This window comes from Ailuropoda melanoleuca, chromosome 20, assembly GCF_002007445.2.
Source record: "Ailuropoda melanoleuca isolate Jingjing chromosome 20, ASM200744v2, whole genome shotgun sequence".
NCBI lineage: Eukaryota > Metazoa > Chordata > Mammalia > Carnivora > Ursidae > Ailuropoda > Ailuropoda melanoleuca.
In genome coordinates, this window is record NC_048237.1 from 1520173 (window position 1) to 1532275 (window position 12103).

A 12103-nucleotide genomic window follows, 5' to 3' on the forward strand; every position below is an offset into this window, starting at 1 on the left:
GGTTCTCTATTCTGTTCCATTGGTCGATGTGTCTGTTTTTGTGCCAGTACCATGCTGTCTTTGTGATCGGCCTGGGTGGAATCTTGAAGCCACTACCCACTGGTCAGCTGCTGAATAGCAGTTTGGGCATCCATTATAATATGTTTTCTTTCCTCTTTTGATAAAAGGGTCACACCTGCAATCATTTAATTCTTTTTTAGTAGTTCCATTTGTGTAAATAAAGAACCTATAAAAGACACTTTTAAAATATTTCAAAGGCTTAGGAAGAAGTCATTTGCTACCCACTAGTCTCTCTCTGAAATTTAACAATCTCTCGTGTCAAAAAGAGGGAAAGGCTTTTGGTATCATCCAGCTCTGTGTTCTAAACTATTAGCTTTGCCATGAACTTTCTTGATAGTTTTGAGCTTTGTTTCATCATTAGTAAAATGAGAGAGTGATATCTTCTTTAGTATTTTCTTGTGACAATTTGTCAATAATATGCCCAGACAGATTGACTAGTAGCAGATGAGCAGTTTAGGGGGTAATCTCAGTAGGTACAGAAAAAGCGTTTGACAAAATTCAGATCCATTCCTGATTAAAACTCCCAGCAAATTAGATAGAATTGAAGGGAATTTCCTCACCTTAAAAAAGCGCTTCAGAAAAATCTACATCAAATGTCATACTTGATGGTGAAAGCTTAACTGCTTTCTCCTCAGTTTCAGAAATAAGGGAAGAATTTTGGCTCTCAGCCAGTTGTGTTTAATATTGAAGTAGAGATTTGATCCAAGGTAAAAGGCAAGTAGAAGAAACAAAAGCCATACAGTTTGGAAGGGAAGAAGTGAACTTATTTTTAGTAACAGCGAGCGTATTTGAGCAGAAAATGCAAGAGAATCTACAAAAAAATCCTACTAGAACATATTGGTTTAAGAAAGACAAATGTACGCCTACCATATGATCCAGCCATTGTACTCCCAGATATGGACCCAAGAGAAATGAAAGCATACATTTATAGAGAAATTTTATATGCAAATGTTCATCACAGTTTTGTTTGTAAGAGCCCCACTGGGGCTAATCGGTATGGTCATCAACAGGTGAATAGACAAAGTGTTTTATAGGCACGTGTTGGGATACTACACAGCAACAGAAAGAAACAAACTCTTGACACTTATGACTATGGAAGACTCTCAAAACAATTGTGCTAGAAGCAGCTAGACAAAAGAGTACATATGATTCCATTTATACAAAGTTATAAATTATGTAGACTCATTCATGACAGAAGTGTTCCCTAGAAATGGGAGTGGTGAGTTTTGAGAGAAGGATTACATTACGTCAGAGAGGTAACATTTAGGGTGATGCGTATGTTCATTATCTCAAATGCGGTGAGGGCTTCACAAATACATACATGTGGCAAACCTTATAGGATTGTTTAATTTGGTGCATTTTATTGTTATATAAATTACGTGCTAAGAAAAGTCATTAAATATCCAGATTTACTCTGCTATATCTTCGCTCGCTGGTGTGCAAGTCTTCTTGGGTGAACCAAAAGTCAACATATTTCTCTGTAGGCCTTCATTGGCCTGAAGGTTGTTTTCTTTTTAAAGTTACAGTTAACGACTTCTGCATCCATGCGCTATATTGTTTATTTTCTTTTTTCCTTTTTAAAAAAGATTTTATTTATTTACTTATTTTAGAGAGAGAGATACAGAGAGAGAAGCATGAGTGGGGGAGGAGGACAGAGAGAGGAAAAGAGAAAGGGAGAGACTCCTTAGAAGTGTACAACTCCATGAGGGGTTCAACCAACAACCCTGAGACCATGACCACGGTCAAAACCAGAGCGCGAGGCTCAACCAACTGAGCCACCCAATCGCCCCCTATTTACTTTCAACCATTATCATCCCAACCTCTTTGGGATTCTCCCTGTGTATCTGAACACAAGTTTGTAGGGGATTGTCCCAAATTCCTTCCTAGCATAGTTTTGTGGCAGGACTGACAATGTGATCTGAAAGGTGGGGGGGAACGGAAGGCATGTGTGAACCCAAAGAGTGTCCAGGCCAGAATTTCTTACTTCCCTCTGCATGTGGGAGACTTCCCATATTGGCTCTGGACTCACGAACCTCCTTGATCTATTTCTGTGGAGAGTGGCCTCTAGGAAATAGCTTGAGCTAAGCTTCCATCTCTGTGTCTAGAGATAAATGTTTACAGGGCTTTACAGAAGATGTGTCCCTCTCCAGAACTTTATCCTGATAATCCTGATTTCTTACTTTGTGGGGATTATTATTTTTCTAAATCTTGATAACACAATGTGACAGAGGCATTGTAATGGAAAGCATGCTTGAGGCTACGACCTGCTAAGAGTGTACCATTAGTATTTGTTGGCTGATTTACAATACTAGTCATCTTATGTTGGACTCAACAAAACAGTGAGAACATAAGATAAGAATCTCAGGTCATTCCCTAGGGATTTGACAACTTCATGTATGGTGTTTTTTCTGTCTATAATTCTTCTTTTTTGCTTTTTAATGATTCTGGAAATTAAGAATATTTGACTATCAAAATATCTGACGATCAAATATTGTGCTTTTTTTCCTGAAAAGCTTTTAATAAAAAGACAGTATTCCTTACAACTGATATTACTCTAGGACCCAGTAAATACTGCATTTCAAATAAAAGCCGTTGTTCATTATTTTTGTTAAACTTAAAACATATTTAGTGAGTACATAAAAAATGGCAGTCATTGTTCTAAATATTTGTATGCAGTGTAGAAAAACACAGAATCACTCAGCAATGACTTGACTTCTTATTGCTTTTTCCATGTTCAACTCCTAGCCTCTTTCCTGGCAGTCGGTGGGTTACAGGCTGGCCCACTTGGACACATGAGAATATGAAGCATTGTAGTAAAATTCTTAGAAGACTGTTACCCTCCCAGCTACAGAAACACCCTGAGATTCTGTGTTAATGAACTTCCATATAGGTAGAGTCTTAAGAACACATAGACCTGAGAGGACAGGATTGCTGTTCAGAATTCCAAGGGCACCTGAAGACTGACATGTGCCTCATGAAGTCAGGGATGAAACACATGGTGACTTGGGGAGGATTCTGGCCAACACGCACGCACTTCAGTCCCCGTCCACCAGGGGGTGCAGCTTCTTACCACAGTGACATTTCCTGTGTGAAATGTGGGCTTTCCCTCATCATTTCTCTTTCACTCCAAGGTTTCTTCATGGTAAGAAAGAAGAACATTATTTAGGTGACACTGCAGAGATGAAGTGTTCTCCAGGCTTCCTGACTGTGATACTCTTAATGCTTGGTAAGTAAAATGCCTCTTAAAACTTGGATTCTTTCTTCCATTGTGTCTGCAAAATTTTAACTATAATTTTATCTGAGAGCTTTATACCCAAGGTGACACAGGTCTCTTTTCTTTCTCCTCAGGACAAACCCATGGAGACTCAGTGACCCAGACGGAAGGCCAAGTGACCCTCTTAGAAGAGGCTTCTTTGACTATGAACTGTACTTATTCAACAATAGGGTCCCCCACTCTTTTCTGGTATGTCCAGTATCCTGGTGAAGGTCTAAAGCTCCTCCTGAAATCCTCGAGGGACCAGGAGAAGAAAAGCAACAACGGTTTTGAAGCCACCTTGGACAGCAAATCCAAATCCTTCCACCTGGAGAAAGGCTCAGTGCAAGGGTCAGATGCAGCTATGTATTACTGTGCCATGAGTGACACAGTGATGGGGACTGTAGGGGGAGCTGAGCGCAAACTCTGAGCAGAAAAGGGACCTGGATGCTGAGAGTCTTTGACTGAGCCACTGTGGTTCCAGCTTAGTCTGTGGTTTTTTGTCCCCCAGTGTCTGCTTGATACAAAATCATAGAGATGTCAAGAGTATAGGAACCAGAAGTAACATCCTCAACCCCAGCTGTTTCTTAGTGACACTGAGGACAGTTTGATGCCAAGAGTCCCTCAGCCAGGGCGTAAGTGATTTCAAGGTAAAACCACATAACAATGAAGGGGCCTCTTACTCATCCTTGCAGTGAATGTCCAGCCCCACAAGTTGTTCAGGGCAGCCTGGTGGGTGTTGCTGTGTCTGTGACACTTTCAGAGACACACAGTGTGTCTGAAAAGGTGATGTCCAGTGTCTTCCTGACAGAGTGTGGCAGGAGAGGTGATGGGAGAGCTTCAGCCCCAAACCAGATTTCAGTAGAGAAAGAAGGGAAGGAAGCAAGGAGGAGGAACACATGTACCCGAGCACAGAAAAGAGAGGCCAGGAACCTCTGCTCTGCTTTCTTTTCTAGTAAATTACGTGATGGACACAGGCTGATATTCAACATGAAGGGGTGGGGGCAGAAACAGAATGGAGGAAGTGGGTCTTGTCCTGACCAGTTACATAGATCATTTGACTTTCTGACAGTAAGAACTCAAGTGAGTTTTTTTTTTTTCAGTGCCCAGGAAATATGGTCAGAGAAAATGCACTTGCACTAATGTTTCCTAACATATAGACAGATAGGTGACACTGGGGGGAAATCCTATAGATTTCTCTAACTCCTGTTTTGCAATCTCTCACAGAGAGCCACAAATCATGGGATTGGGAGAATATATGGGAGTAAGTGAAGTTGTACAAAAAATAATAGAGAAAGCAATGTCTGTATCGCACTGCCAAAATTTGCCAAAATTATTGCGATCTCTTTAATGCTTTAAATACTTTTTAAGGACTTAGTAATTTTTTTTTAGAGTGAGAGTGCGGGTAGATGGGGAGGAACAGAGGGAAAGGAAGAGAGAATCTGCTGCAGACTCCTCACTGAGCACAGAGCCGGACATGGTGCTGGATCTCAGGACCCTGAGATCATACGTGAGCTGAAATCAAGTATCAGTTGGTTATCTGACTAAACCACCCAGGTGCCTTGTGATCTTCTTTAATTATTATCCCCTTTTCAGTCGATTTTATGAATGAGCTATGATCAGGATATTAATACATTTCCGTACATATTGGTCATATATTTGTCATTTAAATTGATTTTTTATTTAATTTGTTATAGATAAACTTTTCAAAGTTCTATAAATTTAAATGCATGTCAAAATGCACTCTACATAATTCAAAAGGGTGTATAATAAGCATTTTTCTCAGATAGTTGGGTAAATGTGGTCAACTGGTCAGCTTCCAGTAGAGCTGCAACCATGGATCTCAGACTTGTAAGTTTGAGCATGATGTCATGTGTTGAGATTACTTAAAAATAAAATCTCTAAAAAAAAACCCATTTGTAGATTAATAATACACGTTTATCTCTTGATTTCTCTAAAACTCTATTAAAAAAGATGGTGAAGACACCCAAAAGAGCAGAAAGCTGCAAAGAGAAGGAGGAAGAGGAAAGAAGCTATCAGCAGACGGTGACACCAACCAATTTTAGAAAATGAGCTGTACATGGAGAGCGGCAAACTTGTATAAAAGACTAGACAAGGAGAAACCCAGGGTTGGTGTGGAAGCACCTTGGTGTGTGGTGTGCCCTTGGGAAAGGGTCAGGGAAAACAGCACCCATACTTTTGGATAATTGAGGAAGATGGTGCTGCCCGCATTGGTGCCTGTGCCTCTATGTGTGCATGTGTGTGTTTGCATGCATGTGTGTGTGTTCCCTTGTGTGCATGTGTGAGTGTGTTGAGGGTTTTGATGTGGAAGGAAGTAAAATAAGGGGACCAAGAAAGAAAATTTCTAAGACACAGAACAGCCATGCATCCATGGCTTTTTATAAGAAGAAATGATCACTTTTAAACCCAGGAGAAAATTGGATGTTGGTCTTTGAGGAATAGAGAAGACATAAAAAATTTCCCCACATCTTGTATATTACTAAGCTTTTTGATTTTTGCTCACCAGTCCAACTTTCCTTTACTTAAAGAAGTGTTTCAGTTCCTCCCTCTTAACCCCTGACAACCACTGATCTTTTACTGTCTCCATAGTTTTGCCTTTTCCAGAATGTCCTATAGTGGGTATCAAACAGAACGCAGACTTTTAAGATTGGCTTCTTTCACTTAGAAATACCCATGTAAGTTTCCTCCACATCTCTCCATGGTTTGATAGTTCATTTCTCTTTAGCACTTAAAAAGATTTCCTTAATCAGGCTGCACTGTAGTTTACTTACCCTTTCTTCTACTGGGGACATTGTGGTTGCTTTCATGGTTTGGCAATCGTCAATAAAGTTGCCATAAATATTTTTGTTCAAATTTTTGTGTAGGCAGAAGTACACAGCCATTTGGGTAAACACTAAAGGTTGTCATCGCTAGATCATATGGTAGGAGTTTGTTTAGTTGTGTTTAGTAGAACATATAAGAACTATGCTTGTGTTCCAATGTGGCAGAACCACTTGGCGTTCCCATCAGCCATGTGGAGTTTTCCTGTTGCTGGACATCCTTGCCGGTGTTAAAATAAAGAAGAAAGAGACCAGACCTGAAAATTCCCTGGCCAGACAAAACCAGTTTAGTTCTAGAAATAAAGCTTAATTTCGTTTATTTGGCCAGACTACCTTGACCTGTATCATTTTTTGCTGTGCCTCTGAAAATCATTAATGAAACTTGAACTGTTTCTGAAGTTTGGTGGGAGGTACCCACTGACCAATTTCTGATATCATTTACAGCATTTCTGATATTATAGCCAATCACTGTGAAGAACAGACACCCACTGCCTCACTCTTTGCTGCTTTCTAACAATATACCCCTGAGCTTCATTCCATGCTTTGGTTTGAGTGCTCTCAGTTTATGAGCTGTCTTTTCAGTGTGTGCACATGACACTTTCACTAATTACTACATTAGTGACATTTGTTGGTTTTACTTGGACTATTTCTCAGGTTTTGAAACCCGCATTTGTGGTGTTAGTGCTGTGGCATTTTATTCATCTCTTAAAAATTTCATTTGTATCATGTAAAGAACAGTTACCATGAGATAGAGCCTCTTAAAATTTTGTGTACGATGCATGATCATTGGTTATGGGTACAGTACTGCACAGCAACTCTCTTGTTTTCGCCTTGCTGGATTAGTAACTCCTCATTACCCCGTCCCCAGAGCCCATGACAACCTCTTCTGTGATTCACTCTTTGAATCTACGTATTTGACTATTTTAGATACCACATTAGAGTGGAACCTTGCATTGTTCGTCTTACTGTGACTGGCTTATTTCAGTTAGCATAATGTCCTCAAGGTTCACCCATGTGCTTGCATATTGTAGGATATCCTTTTTTTTCTTTTTAAGGCTGAAGAGTAATCCATTCATGTACATACCGCATTTTCTTTATCCATTCATCCGTTGTTGGACATTCATGTAGTTTCCCCATCTTGGCTATTATGAACAGTGCTGCGATGAGCATAGGAGTGCTTAGTATCTCTTTGAGATCCTGATTTCAATGCTTTTTGAGGTGTACTCAGAATTGGGAATACTGGATCATATGGTAGTTCTCTTTTAAACTTTTTGAAGAACCTCTCTACTGTTTTCCATGGTTACAGCATTGTGCATTCCCACCAACAGTGTGCAAGTGTTGCAGTCTCTTCACATCCTTGACAACACCTGCATTTTGTGTTTTTGGTAATAGCCATCAATTTTTAAAAATGTATAACATATGGATGATACCAGAAGTTACTGTAAATGTAGTGGCAAGTACATTGAGAGAGTCATCATTAAAAAGGAACTAGGAGGCCCTGGGTGCCTCAGTCAGTTAAGCATCTGTCTTCCACTTGGGTGGTGATCCCAGGGTCCTGGGATCCAGTCCCACATTGGGCTCCCTGCTCGGTGGGGGGTCTACTTCTCCCTCTGCCCCTCCCCCTTGTTCATGATCTTTCTCAAGCTCCCTTTCTCTCTCTCAAATGAATAAATAAGTCTTTTTTTTTTTAAAGGAACTAGAAAATTATACCTGTTTAAATCATGTGCTTTTATCTGCCACTGTTAAGCTGTGGTTAATACCAACATATTCAAAACCGAAATCCTTAATAGGATGGTCCATTTTCCCATAACTGCATGACTGTGTGAGGTTGTATTTCATGGGGTTTTGATTGACATTGTCCTGATAATCAGGGACATTGACTGTTTGCTCCCATACTTGTTGGCTATTTGAATGCCTTCTTAAGGAACTGTCTATTCTAGTCCTTGGACTAGAATATTGGCTTATTCTTTTTTTAATTGGCTTATTAGTTTTGTTTTAAAAACTATTATGGTAGGGGTTCCTTACACAGTTTGCATATTAACCCCTTATCATATATGTGGTTTGCAAATATTCTCTCTCATTCCGTAGGACGACTTTTGATGCTGTTGATTGTTCCCCTTGCTGTGCTGAGCATTTAGTTTGATTTGTTTTTTTAACCTCTGGTTTTTTTTAATTAGATCTTCCTTTTGTAGCTGTTAGCTTAGTTTCTTAGCTAGATGTTCTCTTAGACACCTTTTGACTGCCTCTTTGGCTGAACTGACACTCCTTTGGGATCTCTCTGGTGGCTGTGGTGGGTGTCGTGGGTGAGGAGGGGGCTTTAGACTTTGTACCCTGGGCCGCAGGAAAATCCCATCCCATCTGCTCACCTTTCTTGGTTGTGTCCTTTTAGGATTATGTCTTAAGCAATATGGAGAAATAGTTTTACATTTTGATTCAATTCAATCATTTCCTTTTATCTGTGTTTTGGTTACTGATACATTTGGACTCATTTCTAGTGTTTTGGAATATACTTCTTTCTCTTCTCTTCTGTTGCACTGATAGAATTTTCTCTTTTTCATTGCTGACTTGGAAAAAGTAAAGTGTCTTTCTGTTTAAATGACAATACTCTTAAATTGGGTGTGTGTGTGTGTGTGTGTTGTGGAAGTGTGTACATTTTTTTCTATGTCTAATTTTATTCTGTAATATTTTTTCCTTGTATATACCACTGCTTCTCCTTGGGTATGCTTTTTCTTCTGCTGATTTACTATATTTAGAAAACCTCAGTGACTGGTTGGAGCAAACTGTACATTATCTGTATTAACAGGACCATATTTCAGAAAGAGTTTATGAAATGAGCTGATAAACTATAGTTGCAATGCACATTAAGAAAAAAATAAAAAATGAAAACCTTCCAACCCAATATTCAGAACATGAATTATATTCATCCTTCTTCAGGCCCTTTGTCCCTGACATTCCTCCACATGGAGTAATTTTCATCTGCTAGCCCCATGGCTATTCCTTCAGTTCTTCCTAGTCTCTGTTCCTAGCAAAACATGTGCTCATGTGAGGAATGCTTAATAAGGTTTATTGTAGTGCAGTACTTCCTGGATTAAATAAAACATTTTAGCCTTTAATCAATAGAGGAAAGGATGTATAAATGGACATACACCCACAGCATGGAATGTAATGGAACAAAGAATGTGTATGGGTTAATAGAGTAAGATCTACAAGATTTACTATTGAGTTTATAAAGGAAGTTACAGAAAGGTATACCCAAAATGTGTATTTGTATTATAATAAAGGCTAAATAAAATATTATATATTTTCTGGTGATTCAAATCTAGTAAAACATCTGGAAACATCAACTCCAAATTGTCAAGATGAACAAAGAAATAAAGTAGTAAGTGACGAAAGGGTCAGATGTGGCAGTGACAGTCAAAAGGGATTTTACTCTCCAGGTAATGTTTTATTACTTTAATAATTCACGTATTCACAAATTTCTCCTATTGTTAAAGGTAATAAAAAGTCATAAAAGTCATCCTAAAGGTTTATCCATACTCTCCTCTCTTCTTGTCACCAAAAAGAGGAAAGGAGAGAATGATTATCTTCTTCGTAGGATTTTGTCCATCGACCTAAACTGTACATATTTCTCCCTCCTCTGGGGTCACATGGTTTTTAGTTTTCACTCCTCTTAGGGTCCTACTCTTTCACTCTATTATAATTATGTATATTTTTGCCTTCCCCTGTAGAATGTAAACTAGTATGTTTTTTACTTTTATATATTTTATTTATTTGTTTGTTTTTTAAATTTTACTTCCAGTTAGTTACCGTACAGTGTTGTAGTAGTTTCAGGTTACAGCAGAGTGATTCAGCCCTTCCACAGAACACCCGGGGTCAGCAGGACAAGGACAGTCCTTCATCGCCTCACCAATGAACCCATCCCCCAGCCCGCTCCCTCTTAACCATCAGTTTTTTCTGTTTAGTTAGGAGTCTGTTTCTTGATTTATCTCTGTCTATCATATACTTTTCCCTTTCCTTGTGTGGCTTGTTTCTTAAATTCCACATTTGTAAAATCATAGGGTATTTGTCTTTCTCTGGCTGACTTATTTCCCTCTGCATTATACTCTCAGGCTCCATCCATGTCATTAAATGGCAAGATTGCATTCATTTTTTAAAGATTTCATCCTTGTTTATGGGTAAATAATATTCCACTACACTTTTATATATTCCGAACATCTAGTAAATTATTCCATTGAAACGAAAAGCTCAAGAATTATTTATGGATTTCTTTTGAACTAAGTAAATAAACAGCACATGATGAGATTTGCCAAATTATTTTCTGATATCAATTTCCACACAATTCCATCTTGAAAATAGAATTTGGCTCCTTTCTAATCCCCATTCAATCTAAGCAGGTATCTTCTTTTCTGACAATCTGTATTTCTTTCATCGGGAAGATTGGAATAAATGGGGCTGAGGATTGTTTCTGCTGAGTTGCTTGATCCCAGGAAGTATCTTTGCTGACGTTTTCAGTCCTCTAGGGGGCACTCTAGGCTTTACAAGAAACAAAGACTTCCTGATGGTCTGGGGTTGAACAGTTAAAGGAAGAACAGAACTCATGTGAGGCAGTCCAATTACAGATAGCAAAGGTAGGGAGAGAGGGGGGACAGGGTTTGTGTAAAGTTCATCTCAGGTTTTGAATTCTGCCACTGCATAACAACTTCAGACATCTGGAGGCCATGTTTCTAGAAATCCACTATGCAGATAATTCTTCACCGGTAATAGGGTAGGAATATTTCTGGCATTGTGACCATGGAACTCAACAGAAAACATCCCGTTACCTGTTGTCAATTGTTATGAATAAAATTGCCCAAACTTACTGGCCTTGAAATTATTTCAATACCCCAGATATCTTCCCTTTTCATACATCTCTGCTGAATGTGGAGGGAACAAGAATGAAGAGAAGAAGAGGGGACAAAATAAGGAACAAAAATAGAAGGAAAGGGAGAGGACAATATTGACTGTGACCAGCAACGTGTGGCTTGGCCAGCCTCAACGCTGTGGGTGAGCATGTTGTCCACTAGTTAGTCACACAGGAGAGATGGGCAGGTGGAAATGAAATCAGAGAGGACATTATGCAGACATTCTATTTTTCACCAACCAAGTTCTCATTGGAATCATTTCTATGCAGTTGGTGACTGTCTATCTTGGTTTTTAGAATGCTCTTGATTTCAAGAAATTGTATTTACTTCTGCAATCCTGAATACATGCTATCAGATAGTTTTCCTTTATCAGTATTTTTACATTTGAGTTCTCACATTGTATGTCAAACCATGCAATTTGGGGAGTGGACTCACTCATCCCTAAGATTCCTCAAGGACCTGGGTAAACTCCTTCGAAACACTGAGTCTTCCATTCACCTTTCCTCACACACCCACAAATTTCCTACATTAAGTGTTTTAATGGGGAAAAAACCCCTTATAACTTTCTATATTGGAACTATTGCCCCCACCTCCTGCACCTTGGAAGCAAATTTTGGTGAGATTGCTACTAGTGTCACTGGGCCACTATGGGTGGAGTCTCGAGTTCCGTGAGTGACAGGGCTGAGGTGTGACTGGTGCTTGGTCGTTCTGTTGGAACTCATTGACTGTAAGACACAGTTTCTCTGGCCCCAGGACTCTACTCTCTGCACAGTAGGGGTGTCGGTAACCCAGCAGCTAGACAAGGAATCATGAGCAGGCACTGGGGAGCTCTGCTGGGGCTCCTGTGGGTCCAAGTTTGCTGTGAGTGGGGGCGTCCAGAGGGGCTGGGGAGCGGTCCACAGTCCACAGTGGTGGGGGGCCTGACATTGAGCTCCGAGAGGGTCCCTACAGCCCCAGTGGTGTGTCTCGGGACATTTTACAAGTTTGGAAACTGCATCAGTGACCCCCAGTGACATGACTTGTGTTTGTTCTTCTCTTTCCACGCAGGG

General features: G+C 39.7%; 1 protein-coding gene and 1 gene segment (V, D, J or C); both read left to right on the forward strand.

The window, feature by feature from the left end:
• The window catches only part of LOC105234922 (T-cell receptor alpha chain C region), a 560983-nt gene that overhangs the window by 26539 nt on the left and 522341 nt on the right, over positions 1-12103 (forward strand). For 2 of the 10 annotated variants that reach the window (XM_034648712.1, XM_034648713.1), the window contains exons 2-4: positions 3192-3286; positions 3409-3696; positions 4100-4104. The exons of 6 other annotated variants lie outside the window; for them this stretch is intronic. In XM_034648712.1, the coding sequence (XP_034504603.1) occupies positions 3192-3286; positions 3409-3696; positions 4100-4104 (388 nt within the window). The remainder of the gene's footprint in view (positions 1-3191; positions 3287-3408; positions 3697-4099; positions 4105-12103) is intronic. 2 more of the 10 variants (XM_034648717.1, XM_034648720.1) reach the window with 1 other exon arrangement.
• Positions 11737-12103, forward strand: part of LOC109488640 — a 12065-nt gene continuing 11698 nt past the window's right edge. Inside the window, 1 exon segment of the V gene segment in view lies at positions 11737-11915. Coding sequence covers positions 11864-11915 — 52 coding nt within the window.